Raw genomic sequence first — 25415 nt, forward strand, 5'->3', positions numbered from 1 at the left:
TATAGGTCTCCCAAGCATCCCTGTCCTTTGCTGGCTCTGAGAATTGCCCAGTTGAGGCTCATGGCCATATTTGCTCATGTGAAGGCTACTCTGGTCTTATCAACGTAGACCACCCCCACATCTCTGCTGGGCAACACTACTGAGTGTAGACTCAGGCAGCCCACACTGCCGCCTAACATGATCTTCCTGTTTCTCTCCTCTCCCTTTCATTTGCCATAGTCATAAATACTGCTCCAGACCAAGATGACAGATTCTTCTCCACATCCTCCTCATCTTTACAGACACCATCTCACCTTCCTAAAGTACGTTTACACTTCCTGCTTCCTCGGTCCATCCCTACTCCTATAAGACATGGTCATTCCTCACCTATTCCGTGAAGGCTTTGCTGACCACCAATCTGCCATCAGAATCTGTGCAACTGCTGTAGCATTTAAAAATATTTGTCCCTCTGCATTTTAACTGCATCATATAGAAATAACATAGTGAAATGCTTATGAGCATAGTTGTCTTGGTTTCAGACTGCCTACCTTTATAATCATCACTGTGCCACTTACTAGCTATTTGCCCTGGACAAATTATTGTTCTGCACCTCAGTTTCCTCATCTGTTGAATGAGGATAACAATAGTATTTATCACCTGGAATGTTTTTAAGGATTGATGAGTTAATGCATGAAAGCACATAGAATAGTGAACATATTATTGAGTTAACACTATGCACGAATACCACCCCATATCTCTTTTTCCCTCTAGGATTTCAAATAAGAAAAGAACTAATTCGTTATAACATCAGATTTGTAAAGTCGTAAGATCTCCTTTTCTTTCTTTTAAATCTCCCTTTTCATCAACCACTTCACATCCTGATATCCTCTCTCCTTCAATTGTCTGAGGTAATAATGTTGACCTGCCCCTCTGCCTGATATTTAAGTAATGCACCAAGAATTAGACCATTCCTGTATAATAGGACAGGGTGAGGCTTGTTGTTGGAAAGATGGGAAGACATAATATATGTGAAAATGCCTGAACATGTAGATTCATTCAAAGAATGTTCATTAAGCACCTTTTCTGTACTTAGCATGTGCCACCAGATCCTGGGAATACAGTCCTTGATTCATGTTGTCTCTGTTTAGTGAAGGATACAGACAACTCTATCTACAGTTGGGATGCGATGTGATTAGTTGTGATGAAGGGACGAAACCGGATGCTATCATAACCCACAGTGCATATAATTGTCTCCAAAAGTAGAAGAAGGCTTCCTGAAGAAAGAGCACCCAGGCTGAGTCTCAAAGATGGAATGGGAACCAATCAGCCTTGGAAGAAGGGAAGTCTCCCAGGCTAAAGGATAACCACAGGGGAGAAGACAGAGAGGCCCAGAGCCCCGCTGTGTTTTGGAACTACTACAAGAAGTTCTGAGTGATTGAGGAGTGGGAAGAGATAAGCATGGACCAGATTATAAAGGGGTTTTATGCTTCTGCCTGGATTTTACCCTGCAGGCAAGGGGAGCACTTTGCATTAGGCAGGGGATTAATAGCACCAAATCTGGGTTTATACTGGCAGTAGTGTGAACAGTAAGTTGCAGAAGACTGCGGTAGAAACCAAACAGGGTTTTGTGGGGTTATTCCAATAACCTTCATGAGAAAATGCTTAAGGACCTGAACTAAGGGATGCGGATGAAAAGACCAGAGGTAAAAAAGGCAAAATTAAACAAATAACCTAGGAGAGAAAATACATAAAGTTAACACCAGTTTTTTTTGGGTGTAACTATACTATATCTTTCAGTGATTCAATGTCAGATTCCTCAACATTTTAACAGACTTTCTAGATGCAGCGAGTGTAATGGTAGGAATTTTGAGTGCATCCCAGGTGGTCTTTGAACGGTAAGGACTTTGGAGGGTGCCTCACCCACATCTCAGTGGCAACAGTCTTTCCCATGGAGGTGCAGCCTTGGGTTGCAAAAATAACCCAAAGCTACCAATTTTATCCCTAATTTTCTTTGGCACATTTATTTAGATACAGAGCCTGTTTCAGATTAACTTTAATTTTATTTCTTATCTTACAGACCTCTGTCCCTATTTCTTTGCTGGATCACTGCCAAACCCCAAGCTCCTATCATGCACAGTAACTATTTCCTTCTTTGTGGGCGGGCAGGCTGCTGGAGCTAAAGGGAGAAGGAGATGTTTTCTGCTATATATATATATATATATATATATATATATATACACACACACACATATATACATATATATATATATATATAAACACATATATATATGTATATATACTTATACATATATATATGTGTGTGTATATATATATATATACACATATATATATATGTATATATATATACATATAACATGGCTGGACCTTGAAGCGTGGCTGCTTTGTATCCTCATCCTGGGTATCAGGCTCTTGTAGTGTACAGGAACCAATGACCGAGTGTCCACAGCTCTGAGTAATGCTAAATGTAGACTGAACCACCAAAGACTCCTTAAGTTTGTTTTTATATCCCTTCTGTTGATAATTTTATATTGTAACTGTGTATAAGTGATAAATTGATGGAGGAAAGAGACTGTGAACATATTGCATTAAGCATTTCTATTAAGATCCTATTCGTATCCTGTCTGAGGTGAGACACGAAATGTTAAGCATGCAGTTTGGTGCATACGTTAACATGGGAATTGCCTTCCAGATTATATTTCAATTTTAAGAAAGAAGAAGAGTGAAAGACACAAGCACAGTTTTCTGTAGGAGACCACTGCCATATGGAACTTTGTATGCTCCAGGAAGAGTGACAAGCCTGTACTGGAAGGTAATTGAAATTCATGACCAATTTATCTTGCATGGGCCTCTCCAAGCCCAAGTGACAAGGTGCTGATGGTCTCAACCTAAGTGGTTTGATATTCGACTGTTAGTTGCAATATATGTTGGACCAGCAGGAGGAAACAGATAGGAGGAGCTTAGACACACTGTAAGGATGTATACCAGGAATTACAGCTTAGTGAAGTTCGAATCATCTCCTCTTAGGAGAAACAGTGACACATGTGATGAGACTGATGCCCAAGATTTTGGGGAAAGATTTACAAGTAAAGCTGAGAGAAACGGGCTCATAAATTTCCTTGGCAATCCCCAGAGATCTCACCTTGAACTTAGAGGCTCAAGTGCCAAAGCTGAAACTTGAAACACTGACAGATGTCGATTTTTGGAGAAGATTGCTTTGGAGTGTGGTAGCCTTCTGTCTTGTTATTCAGATCCCCATAGTCCTAAATGGAGTTTAAATTCCCAACTTAGGATTGGAGGAGCTGTAAGAAAATGAATAGTCGTCAGCATTGCTTTTGTATGGAGTTGTGTCGTATAGAACAGGATTTGTGAAAGGCATTGGTTTGACCAAGACTTTCATTGGGCTTCTCTAGATGTTCTGTTAGTAAAAAAACAGATTATTTCAAGTAGATTGCCATCACAACATTGAATAGGTATTACAGTAGGAAAGAGAAATCAAAGGTATCCATTGGCTACTGAAGTTTTGCCAGTTCCCAAGACAGATATTTGCATTCAATGATTTGTGAAACTTTTTTGATTACCTAGTACGTGCCTGGCACTGTGTTGATAACATGATTAGAGATGGGCCACAGACAGTTTCTACTTGCAAAGGATTTACAGTCCAGGAAGCATGTGAGGACCACTATTCAATCTAGGAGAATCTGAGAAGTGTTCCCTTCCAAAGGAAAATCTTTTAATAAATTATGTGGAGTATACACAGCACATGCAGCATTGGTAGTATTCAGGAAGTAGGACAACATTCAATCATCTGTTTACTTTTTCCCAAACCTAATTTTGGATTTTGAATCTAAGACTGAACAGGGATTTAGCCATAAAAAGGATGAGAAAAAACAAATAGAAAAACAAATGTGTTGAACTTCAAAAAGATAAAACCAAAGTCAAAGCACAGAGCTGAGATCTGAGGAGAACGGAGACTCACAGCTTCTCTCTGCCTTCCCCTCCCTCATACAAAGTGTTTACTAAACTAAGATGATGTGAGTAATATCACTTATCACTGACAGGAAAACTATAACTCCGTCAAAGAATAATACTTTTATAGAAGAAACCCTACAACACACAAAAGTTGATCACGAAAAAATAAACTAGCAAGTGAGAAAAGGGAGAAAAGGGGCCCTTATGGAAAGAATAATGATGATGATAATAATAAGCCAAATAAAGAGAATAAGACAAATGTAATAATATAATTTGCACCACTGAAAGGGAAATGGGATTCCAGGGCCCTTCAGCTGCCCCCACACGGTAGTAGACTGAGGAACCCAAGAGAAGTGTTATTCACCATCCCCTGTGGTTCACCAGCTTTGGTGAGAACCAGCCATGTGCCTGGTCATGGGCCTCATGCAGTGGGCAGTACAAAGATGAATGAGTCACTTCTGTATCCTGAGGACATAACAAAAACAAGCTCAATCTACTGGGAAAGTGAACAGGTGCTCCGCTCCAGTGGTAAAGTTCAACCTGTAGTAAATGCCAGATCAGAGGTAGAAAGCCAAGAAAGCTAGCAGATTTGGAAAGAAAATGAGCAGTCTTTTTTGATAATCAGTAAATACTTCACAGAAGAAGGCAAAAAATAGTGATGAGGTCCAGAAGGAGAGGGAAGGCAAGTAACAGAAATAGCATGTATAAAGGCACAGGGGTAGGAGAGTGCAAGGAATATCCAGGAAATGGCAGGGAGTTCTGTGCAGTTGTCTGGGGGATGGGCAGGGCTGACTTGAGGGAATGAAGATCTTATTTACCATGTAAAAGGTTTGGAAATTAAATGTATTGGTAATCAGTAGTTAATCAGACAGTGGCATGTTTAGTTTAAGAGAAATACTTGTAATGTCTGTAGTGGGTTGAATGGTGGCTCCCAAAAAGATATGTTCATGTATTAACTCCTGAAGCCTATGAATGTTACCTTATTTGGAAAAAGGTTCTTTGCAGAAGTCATGCAGTTAAGGATTTTGAGACGAGAAGGTAATGCTGAATTATCTGGGTGGGTCCTAAATCCAATGACAAATATTCTTGTAAGAGAAAAGTAGAGGGATATTTGAGACAAACACACAGGAGAAAGCAATGGGAAGACAGAAGCAAGGATTGGAATGATGTGGCTTCAAACCAAGGAACACCAGGGAATGCCAACCCTTATTAGAAGCTGGAAGAGGATTTTCTCGTAAAGCCTTCAGAAGGCGTTTCACCCTGCTGACACCTTAATTTCAGACTTCCAGTCTCCTGAGTTGGGAGAGAATAATTTTCTATAGTTTGAAGTTAACAAGGTTGTGATAATTTGTTAGAACAGCCCTGGGAAATTAATACCACTCTTCAAAACTAATCGGTACAAATGAAATAACAATGACTAGCATTAAGTATCATGCCTTTCAATTTACAAACCTCTTTTCTACACATTATTTTATCTTATTTTCATGATAAAACTGTGTGGGAGTAGTATTATTATTTCCCCCATTATATTGTTGAACCTAAGCTTCAAGAAATAAAATCACTTCCCTAAGGTGTCCAACTTTTACCCTCAGCTCTGTTTTTACTACTAACCTATGTTACTTTAGTAATGAGTCAGCTCTCATAGCCACCATTCCTCATCCACATGTAGTTGATAGCTTCAAATGGCATCTAAGTAGCTCTTGAAGTCCTAGGCTGGAGAATAGACCAGAGAAGGAGGGAAAGAGATGGAAGGATCCAAATGGGACCAAGATTAGGATATTCTAAATAAGGATTAAAAACAATTAGGTGGCCCTCTTCAAATTTTCTTGGGTTTTAGCTACTGATGCTGTAATATTGAGTGAAATGTTTAAACTCCTTGAGTCTCTGCTTCCTATTCTAGAAAAAATGGGCATAATAATCTCTAGCTGGGTTGGTTTAAAGAGTAAACAAACTGTGTATTTAAAAAATAACTTTGCAAACCCTAAGGACACAGCCTAAATGTTAGGTGTAATTATGACAGTTAAATCAGAATGGTGCAGTGCTCTGGTTCAGACGGGATTGCTCATTAGTATCACGGGAGGAAATTTAAAACTTGCTGATGCCTAGATTCTCCCCTGGAAGTATGAAATCAGAATCTCTTAGAGTGGAACTCAGGCATATTATTTTAAAAATCATCTTAAATTATTCTTATACATGCTGCCAGTTTCCTGCCAGAGTGGGAAAAGATGAGCTCTGGGGTCAAATTGATCCAGGCATATATTCCATATAATAACTTTACAATCGCTACTTATAATTGTGTAATCTTGAGTAGGTTACTTGACCTTTCCAAATCTCTGTTTTTTTCAACTTTCCAACAGGTGTTAAGAATACTTAGCTCTTAATGCTGCTTTAAGAATTGAATTAAATGTATGTATGAATGAGACAGTTAGTTCAGGTTAGTTTGATTTCCCCCATCCCTTTTGCATCAATAAAGTCAATGGCAAACTAAAAGGGAAGAAGGGAATGAGGGAGTTGCATTTAGCATATGACATGCATTTCCAAAAATTAACCCCAAGTTGCATTTTCTCAATGAAGTGAAGTCATATAGAGGTGTGGCTCTTGTGTTATGAATGCAGACATCACTAAATGTAAACATCACACAGAGCTGTTTCTTATAAAAATAATAGGTACCCAGGGGTTATAATAATTCACATTAACTGTGAAACCAAGTGTTTCCTCATTAATCAATGCCATAGGAAGGTGCCAACTTTTTCCTGTGCTTAGCAAGTCGATTAGATTAGAGTCACAAGACAGCACTTTCATTGTCAAGGGCATTTATGGTCATTGAACGTTAGGTCACCTGTAATAACCAAATGTCATTCTGTTCACCAATAGTGGAGGTGTTCAAAAATTGGTAATAAGATAGGGTGATGGTCACAGATTTTGTGGTTATTTTTATTTTAGTTATGGAAGATCTCTGTACTGCAAGGCATTTTAGAGTCCAAACTGGCATTTTGGTCTTTCTTTTCTAGTCTGAAAAACCCAGAGCATGTGGATGTCAGAAAGATGTTTCTTTTCTCTTAGAAATGTACAGTGTCTGCACACACTTAAAAAGCTCTAAAATATTCTACATCCAGTACATAATTGGACATGCTGTAACAACCTTGAGGATACATGCCTTTAATTTGCAATTATAACTAAGAAGAGAATATTTCAACATATTGTGAATTACATTAGAAACTTGTTTATTAAATAAACCATATTGTATTGGTTTACTGAATCTAACCCCAGTAGTAATAGGCATATCTAGAGCCCAGATTTTGGCTTCTAATCCTGTTTCCAATAAAAAGAACCAGGGTTCCTCAGAGGAATGGCTGACTCAGGATTGTGGTAAGGATTACACAAAATAAACCTACACCATCTTCGAGTGCCAAAAAAGTAAGGATGTGTAAAGAACAAATCAAAGCATACAATAATGGAGATATGTCAAAAGGACACAGAAACCAACTAAAGGAACTCCCAGTGGCCAAGGAAGAAACATTTTAAGCAACAAAATAAAATCTTATTAGATTAAAATCCAAAGTATAAAATAAATAAATACCCATGAGTCCATACTGATATAAACAAATGATTGAATAAATAAGTGGGAGAGAACAGACAAATCTCCCATATGGAGGAATCCCAAATAATTTAATTTTATGTAGATCCTTCATCCTCAAGGAGGCTGAGCACAATTTCCCACTCCTTTTTCTTTTTTCTTAAATTTATTCATTCTAGATAGAGAGACAGACAGACAGACAGACAGACAGAATGGGAGAGGGGCAGAGACAGAAGGAGACACAGAAACCGAAGCAGGCTCTAGGATTCGAGCTGTCAGCACAGACCCTAACTCAGGGCTCAAATCCACGAACTGTGAAGTCATGACCTGAGCTGAAGTCAGACACGTAACTGAGCCACCCAGGCGTCCTTCCCCACTTCTTCTTAGTGTGAGCTGCACATAGCAATTTTTTTCTCCAAGAGTACAGTATGAAAAGGACAAGGGAGAGGGGAGGAGTGTATTAGTCATGTTTCTCTAGAGAAACAGAACCAATGGGAAATATATATTATATAATTAATTATATATGTAATGAGCTATCAGCAAGCTGGGTAACCAGGAAAGCTGGTGATATAAATCAAAGCCTGAAGAACTAAGAATCAGGTGAGTCAGTGGTGTAATTCCCAGTTTGAGGCCATAGGCCTGAGAACTGAGATTACAGGAGTGCATGGGTACGGAGGGATGCTGGTTCAAGAAGAGAGAGCATTCATCCTTCCCCTTTTTGTTCTGTTTGGGCTCTCAATGCATTAGATAATGCCTACCCACACCAGTGAGGGCAGATCTTCTTTACTAGGTCTACTGACCCAAATGCTGGTATCTTCCGGAAGCACCCTCACAGACATACCAGAAATAGTGTTATTGGCTATTTGGGCATCCCTTAGCCCACTTAAGTTGATACATAAAATTAACTATCACAAAGAGTAACTTTAAAGTGGAGAAGTCTGAAAAAAACTACCTTATCAGTTAATCAAGGTCAATATCAACAATGATAAATAATGTTGATAGTATGTGCTTTTGATGTGATGTGATGACAATGGCATTTTACTTCTGTCATCTTTCTCCCAGAAACCCATAGTCCCAGTCCAATTATGAGAGAAACATCAGGCAATTCCAAATACAAAGACAGTCTACAAAATACCTGACCAGGAACATCTGAGAAACTGTCACAGCAAAAAGGGACCTAAGGAGACATGATAACTAAATATAATGTGATATCCTGGTGGAAGCCTAGAACAGAAAAAGGGCATTAGATAAAAACTAAAGAAATCAGAATAAAGTATGGACCTCAGTTAATTATAACATATTGATGCTGATTCATTAATTGTAACAAATGAAGTATATTATGATATTGTGATTTATAAGGAATATATATATTTAGTCATTCAGATGACCAAAACATATTTCTCAGACATGTTCGGTCTGTGTCCACAGTTCCTGGACCACAGTTCCCAAACCCTTGGGATTTCCTGAGTGATAAGAGAAATGGGAACGTCTTTTGTTATAATATTTGGTCCTTGTCCTCAATTCCTGAAAATGAGAAAAACATATAAAAAGAGATTGCCAATGGATTTTTCAAAGTGAAAGGCATATCAATAGTTTTAATATGTGCGAATAGATGTAACTTCACAATAAAGAAATACATATAAAACAACAATGAAGTACCATTTAAAAACCCATCAGATTAGTAAAGACTAAATATTTCATAATACATTGAGATGGTAAGGATACATAAAAACAGGTATCTTCCAGTTTGTTGATGAGCATGTGAAATGAAATGCCTTCTTTGGAAGATATTTTAGTGACATTGTAGCAGAAGCTGATGGCACCCTGCCTGTATCCCTGTGTCCATACATTTCAGTGTTAGTGGCCCAGTTTCCAAATGCCATCACCCCCTACTAAAATGGGTTGGCGTGAAGAGCATGCACTGGCTTACGCAATATTTCTAGAACTTGACAGATAAGGGGATAATGAGAATTATAAGGACAATAGAATTGGCTGGTTGCTGTTAGTGTCATAAGCATTCAGAGAAAAAAAAAAATGGCAGGCTCAACTATCAATCAGGATACGATATGAAAGCCAGAAGTCTTCAAAGAACTGTTTACCATTTAAAAAGCAGCTTTTGGTACTACTGGACCTAGTAGAAACTTAGCCTAAACATGAGACATCTCCTGATAATTTGACAGGAGCTGCTCATCACAAGCCGGTTACCATCAGATCCTCCAAGTCATTAGCTTGGGTGGGCACAGCAAGAACCCATCATACAATGATACATTGTACATTAGTGATCAAGCATGAGTATGTCCAGAGGAACAACTAAGTTACATGAACCGGTGGCCCAGCCCCCCATATTACCTAACTTGTTTAACCAATATATCTCACTCAGGTCATGCCCAAGATTTTACAGAGAGTACCCCAATACCAGTTGTCAGAGGATGATAAAACCCAGGTCTGATTCACGAATGGGTTGGCTCAATGTATCCCATAAGCTAAAAATAGACTTATGAAACACAGCTCCACTCAGGGGTGGTCATAAAAGACAGCAGTGAGGGGTAATTCTCATTACCATGGGCAAGACTTGAAACAAGACAAATGTTCAAGCACTTGTGTAGATGGTCTAAGTGGGGCGGGTTCAACTCTAGCAGATACTGTTGGTGCTCTGACCATATTCTCTCTTCCTTGTCCTTTAGTTCATGCTGTTCAGGCTTCCAGCTGGCAGCACCTGTGTTTCTTTTCTTCTCTGGCTCATAAACCCCCCTGTGCCTGCCTGTGAAATAGGCCAGAAGTGTTAGGGAGTTAATCCCTCCCAGGCAGTGGAACGTAGGGAAGCACAGTGGGAAGTACCTGTGAGGAGAGGAGTATTTTATAACTGAGGTTATAGAGAATTCCTAGCACACCATAATGATAAATTTAGAATGACGTTTAGTCAATTTTGTTACTCCTTTTAAATTATCTACAGACAATCCCATTACTACCAGAACCTAAGGCAGAGTGCTGCTCTGTCCTCAGAAGTCCTTACTCCCAGGATCATACAGTGGCCTTCAGACAATGACTGACATGACAGGATGGAAGTCAATGCACCAATAGCCCAGTTCCTTCACCCTCTGAATAGGGTTACCCTGAGATTTGTGTCAATACTGGCTCCTAGAATTCCCTAGGGTTTCAGAAATCCTGAGCTCCGCATACTCAAAGTCGTGAATGGCTTGCTGATATGCCCATTACTGGCTCCTTTCCTTCCCTGCCTCACATTCGCACTTCCCTGTTTGACTTTCCCTCATCACCTGAGTAAACTATGTGTATTTGGGTCCTTGTCTCAGGGTCTGTTTCTGAAGGGCCCAGTCAAGATGGGTATCTATTAAGCTTATAAATGCACACACCCTTTGCCCCAAGAATTCCACTTCCAGGAAAATATCCTGAAGATATACTCACACATGTGCCGAAAGACATGAGGTCTTTACAATTATAGTAGTAAATACCACTGAGTGTTTACTCTATACTAAACATTAAAGTTCTTTTCAAGTAGCAGTTTTCTCAATCCTCAAAAAACCCTTCTGAAATTATTACCAAATTCCCATTTTCCATAAGAGGAAACTGGGGCATACAGAGGTTAAATACTTGATTAAAACAGTAAGAGCTAGTGATACAGAGCCAAGGTTCAAACCCAGGAGATCTAACTTCAAAAGCCCAGCCTTATCCACTCTACATAAATGTACCAGCAAAGATACTTATAGCAACGGGTTTTTTTAAGATTTATTTTATTTTTATAGACAGAGAGAGAGAGTGCACAAGCAGGGGAGAGGGGCAGAGGGAGAGAGAGAAAGAGAGAGAGAGAGAGAGAGAGAGAGAGAGAGAGAGAATCCTAAGAAGGCTATACACTGAGCATGGAGGCAGGGCTTGATCCCATGGCCCTGGGATCATGGCCTGAGCCAAAATCAAGAGTGGGACACTCAACTGACTAAGCCACCCAGACGCCCCTAGCAACATTGTTTGTAATAGCTAGTAACAGCCAAAGTGTCCATCATGAGAAGCCAGTTAGGTAAACTATGATATGTCATATTAAAATAGAGCTATTAAAATAATAAGGTTTGTATATTAATATAGAAAGAAGCCTAAGATATTTTTACGTGAAGAAAGCAAGGTGCAGAACACTGTGTTTGCTAGAGAGGCTTTCAATCTTGCAAAACCCAAAGAGCTATGTATATATATGTGTGTGTTTCTCTCTGTATTAATTATGGTGGGAATAGCTATTGCCTTATGAAAGGTCTGTATGTCAAAGCATGAATGGGAGACAGATTTTACACTGTAAACCATTTTTTACTGTTTTAATCTTTAACTTAAGTATATATTACTCTTTAAAAAGCTATACTAAAAATATGTATAATCAAAATATATACAAATTGACATGGAATCACAGAGGAAGGAGAACTTCATTCTACTTGGATGAGTCTCCAAAGGTCCCATGAGAAGGTCCTACCATATGGGTAAATGCAGATCACTCCTGGTAGAAGCACAAGGGAAGTTCCAGAAATATGAGAGCCTACAGAGTTACAGTTTGATGTGTAGAGTTTGCATAAAATGAAGCTAGGAAGAGAGGTAGATATCAGATCGTCTGTAGATGTATTAATTCACAGGAGAAATGCAATTATTCAGACCAATCAATAGCTACTTGACAAAGATGTTTTTCTTGTAGGCTTTTAAAGATATCTTTGAATACCGTTATATGGTATTACAAATTGGGAAAAGAAAAATGTATCAAGTTAAAAAAGGGTTCCTATAAGGAGTATTAGTGTTCTTCATTTTCTCTTATTGAAGAGAGTTTCGCAAGGAAATATATCTATTAACAATCAGAGGACTGGGGGCACCTGGGTGGCTCAGTCAGTTAAGCATGTGACTTGATTTCATGAGATTGAGCCCTGCATTGGGCTCTGTGCTGACAGGAAGGAGACTGCTAGGGATTCTCTCTGTCTCCCCCTCTCTCTCTGCCCCTCTGCACCCTCTCTCAAAGTAAATAAATAAACTTAAAAAAAAATAGGAGGGATTGGGCAGTTGTTCTGAATAATGGCTGCACATTAGAATCGTCTATGAAGGTTTTTAAAAAAACAAATTCCCTGGATCCCCACATGATACTAATAAAATCAGTGGTTTTAAAACCTCTCCTAAATAATTTTAATGTGTAGTCCACATTCAGAACTCCCAAACTAGAAAGTTTATGGATCTGAACTTACTTTAGAATCTAGCTTATGAGAATCTGGATGGATTTATAGAATGTATTTATTAATTCATTCATTAAATATGTTTGGTAACCACGAAAAAAAATCAGAGAATTGAATTGAAGTGCCAACTACACCACTTACAAACTGTAAATTCAATGTCTTCATCTGTAAACACAGATCATTATAGTACAAGCTTCATAGAATTAATGTGAGGATCAATTGAGATAATTCATGTAACAATTAATATATTGCCTAATGTTTATCAGGCATTCTATAATTGTGGCTTATTATTATTAATAAGGACTACTAAATAATTTCAACATGATCACAACCTTATTACCTTATTGATTTTGTTAGAAACTGAAAACAATGAAAGGAAAGCACTTCTCTAGGAAAATTAAGGTCTGCAGTTTTAATTCAAAAGAATCTCCTGTGCTCAAAATTATCTCATTTGCCTTTTCTGCTGCCAAACCCTAAATGACATTTGTGTTCTGCCTAAAAGCATATGGCTGACTGACAGTGTCGCAGCTGTGGGATCTGTCAGCATATCCCCAAAACATGGGCCATGTCCTCTGGTTCAACCAGTTACACCCAGAATGCTAAACAATGGCTGGAAGTGTTTGACTACGACTTGAAATGAATTCTTAAAAATTCAGAACATCAGTCTACCCAGGGAAATACAAAGATCTAAAAGTCATTAGACCTAACTTCATGTTAAAAAAGTATTGCAACCATCCTTTCTGCTGAGCATGCTAGCAAAAAGGTGACATTTACAAAATAGAAAAAAAATCAAACAAACACTGGTTTAAAAAACTGTCACTAATGTGACAATGTACTCGCAATAGATCCTACTTGGCTATCATAAAAGCCACCACAAAAGGATGCCAAAGGTATCACATTTTTTGCTCTAGATTGAAACCCAAATGTGCTTAACCTAAACAAAACATCAGACTGCTAGAACTATAGAGATACATCAAAGAAGCTAGATTAGAGATAGTTGTATCTAATATTTTAGTGACTCACTGTACCTATTTTCTGACTTTTCTGTTACACTCGGTCACCTGGGAAGTTCCTCCTGCATAATTACAGTGACAGTTCTTGTTTTCCAAACCAAAATTTTGAACACACGTTTTTATAACATCAAATACTCTTATGGGGCCAAAGGAACAGAATATCTTAAGACTGTTTTCTCCCTAAATTCTAGAGATCTGGTATATACCTTTTAAGATATATACCCTGAAAATGGTATATATTAAGCTTTTAATTTAAAATACTTGGAAAGTGTGGGGCACCTGGGTGGCTCAGTTAGTTAAGCATCTGACTTTGGCTCAGGTCATAATCTCACAGTTCGTAGGTTCAAGCCGGCATCCGGCTGTGTGCTGACAGTTCAGAGCCTGGAGCCTACTTCGGATTCTGTGTCTCCCTCTCTCTCTGTTCCTCCCCAACTCATGCTCTCTCTCTCTCTCTCTAAAAAGTACATAAATGTTAAAATTTTTTTTAAAAACTTGGAAAGCGTGAGTTCCATGAAAAGAGAGGAAAAATAAACTGGGAGAAGACAACAAATGTAGGATAGCAGAAACTGACTATAATTTCTTTTATTATTATTTTTTTAACATTTATTTATTTTTAAGAGACAGAGTGTGAACAGGGGAGGGGCAGAGAGAGAGGGAGACACAGAATCTGAAGCAGGCTCCAGGCTCTGAGGTGTCGGCACAGAGCCCAACGCAGGGCTCAAACTCCCAAGCCGTGATATCATGACCTGAGCCAAAGTCGGACACCCAACCGATTGAGCCACCAGGCGCCCCTTTTTTAGCCAATTTTATCAGAAGTTTAGATGGGGTTAGATTTGATGAAACTGCAAAACTCAAAAGGGCAGTAGTGTTATAATTGAAATGGAAATGAAAATTTTGTTTTTATTCTGCAATGAATAGGAACCAGATGAATGACGTTTATAGTTATTTTTCACTTTCATCAAATTAACATTGTTTTTTTTTTTTTTAAGGAAATTTAAGAAAGAAAAGAGACTCCTACTTTCTTTTTAGCAGAGCTATAAAGTTTCTTAGTACTTTCATGAACCTAGATATTCACAACCATGGTTAGAAAAGAGAATCAGTCCTCAGAAAATAGATAATGGTAATATCAAAAATTGCTCTAATGTTTCACTGAGATCTAAACACGTTGTGCAGACTTGAAGAAATATTGATGGACTTGGTTGGCCATGGATCAAAGAACTTGAGGTTTCAGTGACTTTGGATGTTCTTGAAGCGATAACATAATTACAAGATGCTACAAAATCATAGGCAATTTTCACATCTTAACATCGACACAGCTTTGACCTCAGAGTATAAGATCCTGGAGGCCATTCCTTTCTTCCTCACTGTAACACTTAGCTCTTTCCATCTTGTAACAAAAAAAAAAAAAAAAAAAAAAAGAAGGAAGAAAGAAAGAAAGAAAGAAAGAAAGAAAGAAAGAAAGAAAGAAAGAAAGAGAAACAGAGACTGTTTCTGGTCTATGACCTTTAAAAACTAATAATCAAGAGTTTATTGGATTGGTTCAAGTGAAATGTTATATAATACATTTATATTTTTGGGGGGGTAGAGACTTCTAGATGCTAATTCCTTAGTAATTGTATGAATTTTACCAGGATACATGATATCACAGTTAAAAAACTAAATCTCTTGTCCTCTTTGTATGATCATTCTTTATTTTTGGCAACTATAATGGGTGTGTAGTTAATTTTCACTTTCCTAATAACTAATTGTACTGTGCATATTATCAGATGTTTATTTTCCATTCATAAAATTTCTTAGGTGAGTTGTTTATTAAAATCTTTTGCTCATTGTTTATTATAATGTTCCTCTTCTCGTTATTGAATTGTAAGAATTTTTTGTATATTACAGACACAGATCCTTTCTCTATATGGTTATATAGTTTACACATCTTTTCTCTCATGGTGTGGCTTACCTTTTCACTTAACAGTATCTTTAGAAAAGCAAAAAGTTTTAATTCCAATGAAGTAAAAATTCTAATTTTAAAATTTAGTAGCATATACTTTTTTGTTTCCAATTTTAAAAACCTTTGCCAAACCCAAGGTGACCCAGATCTTATGCTGTGTTTTTTCCTGGAGTTTTATAGTTTTAATTCTTACATAATTAAGTCCATGACCCATTTTGAGGCAATTTTTACTTATGGCATGAGGTAAGAGTAGAGAGTTTTCATTTATTTTTGTTTTATTTTGTTTTGCATATGGCTATTCAATTGTTCTAGCACTATTGTTGGAAAGATTATTCTTTCACCATTTAACTGCTTTGGCACCTTTGTCAAAAATAAATTGACCATAGATGTGTAGGACTATTTCTGAATTCCTAATTTGTTCCATTGATCTGTATTTTTATCTTTATGTCACTCTCATGCTGTCTTGATTAATTTAGCTTTATAATAACTTTTGAGGTCAGGTATATATAAAATCCTTTAATTTTACTCTTTTTTCAAAGTCACTTGGCTATTATAGGTTTTTAGTATTTTCTTACAAATTTCACTATCAGCTTATCATTTTATTAAAAAACACTCTTGGGATTTGATTAGAATTGCCTTAAATCTGTAGATAAATTTGGGGAGGGTTGCCATTTTAACAATGTTGAGTCTTCATTCTGTGAACACAATATATCTCTCCATTTAGGTCTTCTTTAATTTCTCTCAGAATGTTTTGTGCATACTTTTATCAAATATATCCAGATTTTGTATTTTTGATGCTATTGTAAGTGGTATTGCCTTTTAATTTCCTTTTAACTGTTTATTGATAGTATACAGAACTATTTATTTTTAAAATTTAACCTTGATTTACTTCTGGGATACAAAGGAGGTTCAGTATTTTACAATCAACCAGTGTGATACATCACATCAAAAGAAAGGATAGAAAACATATGATCATTTCAATAGATGAAGAAAAAAGCATGCAGCAAAGTACAACACCTATTCATGATAAAAAAAAAAAAACTCAACAAAGTAGGTTTAGAAGGAACATGCCAACATAATAAAGGTAATATATGAAAAACCCAGCTAACATCATACTCAATGGTGAAAAACTGACAGCTTTCCCCCCTAAGATCAGGAAGAAGACAAGATGTCCACTGTTACCACTTTTACTCGGCACAGCACTAGATATACTAGCCACAGCAATCAGACAAGCAAAAGAAAAATAAAATATCCAAATTGGTAAAGAAGAAGTAAAATTTTCACTATTTACAGGTAACATGACACTATATGTAGAAAACCCTAAAGACTCCACCAAAAATCTACTAAAACTGATGAATGAGTTTAGTAAGGTTGCAGGATACAAATCAATATACAGAAATCTGGTGCATTTCTATTCACTAATAATGAAGTAGCAGAAAGAGAAATTAAGAAAACAATTCCATTTACAGTTGCACCAAAAATAATAAAATACCTAGGAATAAACTTAATCAAGGAGGTAAAAGACCTATACTATGAGAACTATAAAATATTGATGAAGAAATTGAAGACAATACAAACAAATGGAAAGATATTCCATGCTCATGGAGTGGAAGAACAAATATTATTAAAATGTCCATAACCCCAAGACAATCTACAGATTTAATGCAATCCCTATCAAAATACCAAGAGCATTTTTCACAAAACTAGAAAAAATAATCCTAAAATTTGTATAGAACTACAAAAGACCTGGAATAGCCAAAGCAATCTTGAAAAAGAGCAAAACTGGAGGTATCACAATCCAAATTTCAAGACATACTACAAAGCTGTATTAATAAAAAGAATATGGTACTGGCACAAGACTAGACATGCTGATAAATGGAACAGGATAGAAACCCCAGAAATAAACTCACATGTATATAGTTAATTAATCTTTGACAAAGGAGGCAAGAATATGAATGGGAAAAAAAGTCTCTTCAACAAATGGTGTTGGGAAAACCGGACAGCTACATGCAGAACAATGAAACTGGACCACTTTCTTACATAATACAAAAAAATAAACTCAAAATAAGTTAAGGACCTAAATATGAGAACTGAAACCATAAAAATCCTAGAAGAGAACATAGGCAGCAATTTCTCTGGTATCAGCCATAGCAACATATTTTTGGATATGTCTCCTGAGGCAAGGGAACAAAAGCAAAAATAAATTATTAGGACTACATCTAAATAAAAACTTCTGCACAGTAAAGGAAATAATCAACAAAACTAAAAGACAACTTATGGATTTGGAGAAGATATTTGTAAATGCCATGTCTTATAAAGGATTATAAGATACAAAATATATAATAACATATAATATAGCACCAAAACCCTCAAATAATCCAATTTAAAAATGGGCAGAAGACATGAGACATTTCTCCAAAGAAGACATCTACATGGCCAACAGACATGTGAAAAGATGCTCAACATTACTCATCATCAAGGAAATGCAAGTCAAAACCACAATGAGACATCACCTCACACCTGTCAGAATGACTAAAATCAAAAACACAAAACTCAACAAGTGTTAGTGAAGACGTGGAGAAAAATGAACACTTGTGCACCATTGGTGGGAATGCAAACTGATGTAGCCACTGTGGAAAACGGAATACAGGTTTCTCAAAAAATTAAAAATATAATTATCATATGATCCAGTAATTCCACTCCTGGGTATTTACCCGAACAATATGAAAAAACCAATTTGAACAGATATATGCCTCCCCATGTTTATTGCAGCATTATTTAAAATAGCCAAGTTACGGAAGCAGCCTTAGGGTCCACTGATAGGTGAACGGATAAAGAAGATGTGGTATATATATATATGGTGGACTATTAGCCATAAAAAGAATGAAATCTTGCCATTTGCAACAATGTGGATGGAGCTATAGAGTATAATGTTAAGTGAAATAAGTCAGTCAGAGAAAGACAAATACCATATGATTTCACTCATATGTGGAATTTATGAAACAAAACAAACAAGGAAAGAAAAGAAGAGACAATCCAAAAAACAGACTCTTAACTATAGAGAACAAACTGGTGGTTGCCAAAGACGAGGTGGGAGAGGGATGGATGAAATAGGTGAAGGGGATTAAGAGTATACTTATTCTGATGAGCACTGAGTAATGTGTAGAATTGTTGAATTGCTATATTGTGCACCTAAAACTAACATAATACTGTATGTTAATGATACTGGAATTATAAGAAAAATAAAATAAAATAAAAAGAATAAAATTCAACCTTGTACTCTACGACAACCTTGCTAAGCTCACTGGTTAGTTGAAATAGCTTTTTAAAAACTCTTTAGGATTGTTAACATAAACAATGAATTCATCTGTGAATAAAGAAAGTTTTATATCTTTATTTCTGATTCATATTTCTTTTATTTCTTTTTCTTGCCTTGTCTCTCCAGCTGGGTCTCCAATACAATATGGAATACAGAAAAGACATCTTTGTCTTATTCTATATCTTGGGAGGAAAGCACTCAGTTTTTAACCACTAAGGATGATACTAAACTACAGAATTTCATTAATGTCAGTTACCAGATTAAAGAAGTTCCCTTTAACTTCTAGTTTGCTGAGAGATTTTATCAGGAATGAATGTTGTGTTTTTTTCAAATGATTTTTCTGCATGTACGGAGATGATTCTGTGGTTATTCTTTAGTCCATTGACACGATGAGTTACATTAATCAATTTTTGAATGTTAAGCCACTTTGTTTTTATAGGACCACTCCACTCAGTCATGATGTGTTAATGCTTTTTGTATATCATTGGATTTGACTGACAGAAACTTTTAAAATAATTTTTGTGTCTGTGACCATGAGAAATATTGGTATATAGTATGTATTCTTGCAATGTCTCTTTCTGGTTTTGGTATCAGAGTAATGTCAGCTTCACAGAATGAATTGGGGCAAATTCCATGGTTTTTCAATATTTTGCTTAATTGTCCATTTGGCACTGGTTACAACTAATATACCTATATTCAATGTAATATTATGTATGTATGGAATGGGGAATAGTTGGATGTGGCTGTGAGTTAAAGAGAGTGACAGCAGTACATCTTTTTAAGAATGAATCGTCCTTACTGAATGTTTAGAGTTAGTGGAAGCTATTGTGCCTCCATCACCTGTAAACTGGAATTGACAATATTATCCATGTCATGGAATTGTTAGAATTTGTTTGAGATAACATGCAAATGATTTGCCACACTGCTGGAACATAGTTGAATCTCAATAAACGATAGCCATTTTTTCTTATTATTATCAACTTCATTATTGTCATTTTTTTTTTTTAACTTTTTTTTAATTTTTATTTTTGGGACAGAGAGAGACAGAGCATGAACGGGGGAGGGGCAGAGAGAGAGGGAGACACAGAATCGGAAATAGGCTCCAGGCTCCGAGCCATCAGCCCAGAGCCCGACGCGGGGCTCGAACTCACGGACGGCGAGATCGTGACCTGGCTGAAGTCGGACGCTTAACCGACTGCGCCACCCAGGCGCCCCTGTCATTTTTGATATCATCATATATAATGTCCATCATTTAATGATGAAAAACATTGTCATTTCAGGAACAAATTTATAGCTTTTTGCCATTAGAAAATGTCACATCTGTTGCTCCTCACTGTTCTCATATACTTGCCACGGGACTCTCAAGGCTGGCATTCTACAAGGAGCAATGCGATCACCTCTCTGATATGATCTGATGGACCCCTTGATAAAAATTACCTACTCAACAGAATGCAAAACCTGGAGAACGAATCATCTTCTGTTTTCACTGAGATTGTTTTTAAGTTTGTTAATATATTGATTAATAGCTTCATAAGCATTAATTAATTGGGATGCCTCATCTCCAGTAGATGGGACCCAAAGTAGATGAGAGCCCTTTCTCTGAGGAACAAAGAAAGGTAATGGCCACAGCTGACATTGAAAAATGGATGCAACAGAATAAATTCTGGACTCAATATTAGGACACCTGAGTTTAAGGCCCAGTTTCAACATTTACTTGCTATGTTCAACCTTTCAGTCAAATATTCATTGAGCTCCCAGTGTATGTCAGCAACCTAGGCATAAGTCACAGTGGTAAACAAGACAGATATGGTCCCTGAGATTTCCTGACATCACTTTAACCTCTTTGGGACCTTTGTTTATTCTGTCTACCTCATGAGATTAGGGTAAGAAGCATTGAAATAACAGCACATTGGGATGCACCTTACTAGAGAAAACCACAGAACTGTGCAGATGATTCTTAAGGTATATGAACTTCAAACTTACAGTCTAAGTTCCCCTCACTAGGCTATGAACTCTGAGGAGAAAAATTGTCATATATATCTTTGTGTCCTGGTATGTGATAACTTCTGTATGCCTGTTGAAGAAATGAGTTAGTGAACAAATGCTTGAATGGAGAGTTTGGAAAGAAATTATACTGATTAAGAATTACAAAGACCTTAAAAGAATTGTTTTTCTTATAAAATAACTGAGAAGGAGGAGATATGGGTACAAATGCAGCATCTGGGTAAGAACATAGGATTTGGAGTCAGGTTGTATCAATTTAGATAATTTGGAGAGCCTGATTGACTTCTGCCAATTTGGTAACAATCTTAAAAGTCAGAATAAATTTGGGGCACCTAGGTGGCTCAGTCAGTTAAGCATCTGACTCTAGATTTTGGCTCAGGTCATGATCTCATGGTTCGTGAGATCAAGCCTCACGTTGGGCTCTGTGCTATCAGCACAGAGATAGCTGCTTGGGATTCTCTCTCTCTCTCTCTCTCCCTCTCTCTCTCTCTCTGCCTCTCCCCCACTCTCACACGCTCTCTCTCAAAATAAATAAATAAACTTAAAAAAAGTCAGAATAAATTTAATAGTTATTGAGTCCCCAGATATGTTAGCAGTTATTAAGAGCCTTGAATATAATTGTTTATTTGGCCAATTTCTGCCAAAACTCAAAGCTGACCTTTGGAAGCTGTTCACTTTGTTCCCAAACAAGGATTTGCCTTTTCTGTATAGCATCGCTAGTATTTTGATTCTGCACTGATCATTCTGGACTTATATTTTAGGAACTAGGGGTCAGAAATCTCAATCCTCAACCTGGCTGTACTTAAACTTTTTGTATAGTTTTGGGCAAGTCCCTTAAAAATTATGGGTCCTCTCTCTCCTCATCAAGAACAAGGAACATCAGATGGGCATTCCTGTGGCTTCTGCCTGCACTAGCATGCTGATTCTGTGGTTGGGTTTTGAACATGAACATAAGATTCTAATTTGTGGTACACTTCTTATTGTAGTTCCTGAAACAAATGATGATAGCTAATATGTAGCTAATATATAATATCCTTTGATACTGGATATATGGGACACAAATGCCCAAGCAAAATGAAACAGAGAAAAAGAACAATTTTGCTATTACATTTAAATTTAAGATATCTGCATCGAGGAAACAGGTATGGTTTCTTGGACACTTATTCAGAGATAAAAATAGAGGCCCTGGTTTTCAGCAACAAGAAGCTGAATAATAAATACCATACCTGAAAAAAATATATAAATCAAAAATAAAATATGAATGATGAATAACACAGGCTAGAACTGCTCTCTGGGCTCATTTAGAATGACACTACATTGTGTTCAAGAAGACCATCTGTAAAACATGGGTTCCACATCCTTATTTCCATTCATCCACACATGCCAGCAATTTATTTCTCTAATCATTTGAACCACGGGCTTAATTCTGCCCTGTAATTTAGTCTGCAGGGATCTAACCTGACCCAAAGCAATCTTGAGTTCTGAAATGGTGAGACAGGAATAATTTTGCCAGTTCTTCCCTTTCTAAAAAAGGAAATTTCTCTCGTCTGTGTATTCAGGTGTTGGTCTTTCGTCTCATGCTATAAAGAATCTGATCCTTAATTTTTTGTACTTCTCAGAACCTATAATGAAATACCTTTCTCTTCTAGTAACCCGAGAGAAGCTGAGAAAGTCAGGAACACAGCTGGTCAGTAAACACAAAGAATGGAAAACATATCTTACAGAATATATTTACCTAAGTAAAACACCATTTAGATTTTCACCACCTGCCTGGTATGTTGACTTATATGTATTTAAGTGACTAGATACCATTTCAATTCAGGCATCAAATTATTCAAACACCATATCATTTACTATAGCTAAAATTTAGGATTAAATAGGCATTTTTAAATCTCTGCTTTTACTGAAGAAAAATCCTTTTATTTATTTATTTTTCACTTTGAGTTTTGCTATAGTTCGTGTGTAAAAGAAAATGAACATAGGATACAGCTATTGCCTGCTGAGTCTACATTTAATTTTTTTTTTTTTTTTTAACATTTATTTGTTATTGAGAGACAGAGACAGAACGTGAGCAAAGAAGGGGCAGAGAGAGAGGGAGACACAGAATCCAAAGCAGGCTCTGGGCTCTGAGCTGTCAGCACAGAGCCCGTCGCGGGGCTCAAACTCACAAACTGAGATCATGACTTGAGCTGAAGTGGGTCGCCCAACCCACTGAGCCACTCAGGCGCCCTGCTGAGTCTACATTTAATGGAAGTGTTATTTTATACTCTGTGCAGTAGAGAGAAAAATAATTAGAAGCCAGAAAAGTTGGTAAGGAATTACCATTTAAAATATCCAAATTTTTTTTTTAAATGTTTATTTATTTCTGAGAGAGAGACACAGAGCGCAAGTGGGGTAGGGGCAGAGACTGAGACGGAAACACAGAATCCGAAACAGTCTCCAGGCTCTGAGCTGTCAGCACAGAGCCTGACTCAGGGCTCAAAGTCAAGAATGGCATCAGAAATTATAAATTCCACAAGCCGAGGGTGATAAAATGTATCTTCACAAATGACAAAGGAGCCCTAGACTTTACTAAGTCAAGGCTGGCTCCCAGTCATCTCCTAGACCTTTACAGAGGCTCTGTTGATGGCAGCAATTCCTGGGGCTAAAAGTTGGTAAACTGATTAATCCTAACATTTGTTTCAATTTCTCTGTTGTATGTAGAAACTGCTGCAAGTCTTTCAAAAGGAAATGAGTGACAATGCAAAGTGAAAAGGAAACAAACTAACAGTCTCTGGAGGAACTCTAGAGGTTGAGGATCAGTTTTCTACTCCAAACTAAGCTTGTCATCGACACTTTTTCCAACCTTTTGGTTGATTTTGTGTTTTTAATGACAGCCTTCTCAATACCTTAGAGAAAATGGAGGACTGGCAGATTTCTTCTCCTCCTATAATTCAGATGATTAAGACGCCAAAGCTTCACTGTGACTAGGCAGTGCCTCAAAATAATTTCAACCAAGATTTCACTTTCTCAGGGTTCTGCTTGCTATAGGAAATCTCAGAAACCAAACTGAACCAAGGTGTTAATGATTAATTATGGTTTACTTAGTTTTTCCCCCAGATTATGTTTGCATGTTGACATATAGTATCAATGTCCATAGCCCCGGTATAAGTATGATGGGAATTTTAGAGATAGGTACAAAGCCAATAGTTTTTTTTTTGGTTAAGAAACTTTTTTCAACAATCCTAGTCAAGAAGGCAAAACAAATATATGAACAATTATATAAAATAGGAAAAACGCTGCCTCTGTTTCTCAATAGATGTTGAATTTAGTTTCTTCATAGATATAAAATGGGGATAATACCACCACTTCAGAGTTAAGAATTAAAGGAAATAGGGGCACCTGGGTGGCTCAGTCTGTTGAGCGTCCGACTTAGGCTCAGGTCATGATCCCACGGTTCATGGGTTCGGGCCCAGCATTGGACTCTCTGCTGACAGCTCAGAGCCTGGAGCCTGCTTCAGATTCTGTGTCTCCCTCTCTCTCTGTCCCTCCCCTGCTCACGCTCTGTCTCTGTCTTTCAAAAATGAATAAATGTTTTACAAAAATTTTTTAAAAAGAATTAAATGAAATGACTTGTGAAAGAACATAGCACACCCTAAAAACAGTAAATGTTAGTTTCTGTTCTATCTTCTGATACAAGGATCCTGAATTTGGTATCTGTTGTTCATATTTTATTACCTTATTAACTGTGGTTAGATATAGAAGGGCATGAAGCACTAAAGGAGAAATCAAGAATCCTGACATCTTTTGTGTGTTGTTGATGCTACACAAGTTCTATACAAGGCTAACTCTCACAAGTATACTGGTGACAGATAAGGCTATTAAGGAAGCTTGTAAAGTTTAGTTATATGCATTACAATTATTGTTAGTTCATCTGCTTTTTAATTCACACACTCATTCACTTATTCATTTAAATTGTAAATAAATGATAGGTGCTTAATACTTATTTAAAAAGGAGTGAAAGAGATGTTTATAAAGAATTTATTACGTTGTAAGTACTAATGCTAAGTACAAGGGTGTTGGCACAAAAATAGACACATTGATCAATGAACAGAATAGAGAACCCAGAAATGGACCCACAGATGTATGGCTAACTAATCCTTGACAAAGCAGAAAAGAGCATCCAATGGAAAAAAGACATTCTTTTCAGCAAATGATGATGGGAAAAGTAGACATAGACATGCAGAAGAAGAACCTGGACCACTTCCTTACACCATACACAAAAATAAATCTGAGATGAATGAAAGACCTAAATGTAATACAAGAAGCCATCAATATCCTAGAGGAGAACACAGGCAACACAGGCAACAACTTGTTTGACCTCGGCTGTAGCAGCTTCTTACTA

General features: G+C 37.0%; 1 protein-coding gene across 7 annotated transcripts in view; it reads right to left on the bottom strand.

Moving 5' to 3' along the window:
* Positions 1–25415, bottom strand: part of PTGER3 (prostaglandin E receptor 3) — a 182954-nt gene that overhangs the window by 41966 nt on the left and 115573 nt on the right. For 4 of the 7 annotated variants that reach the window (XM_042952152.1, XM_042952151.1, XM_042952157.1 and 1 more), the window contains one exon: positions 3140–3299. The exons of the other annotated variants lie outside the window; for them this stretch is intronic. In XM_042952152.1, the coding sequence (XP_042808086.1) occupies positions 3272–3299 (28 nt within the window). In that variant the 3' untranslated portion in view covers positions 3140–3271. The remainder of the gene's footprint in view (positions 1–3139; positions 3300–25415) is intronic. 7 annotated transcript variants of the gene reach the window in all.

This window comes from Panthera leo, chromosome C1 (assembly GCF_018350215.1).
Source record: "Panthera leo isolate Ple1 chromosome C1, P.leo_Ple1_pat1.1, whole genome shotgun sequence".
Classification (NCBI taxonomy): Eukaryota; Metazoa; Chordata; class Mammalia; order Carnivora; family Felidae; genus Panthera; species Panthera leo.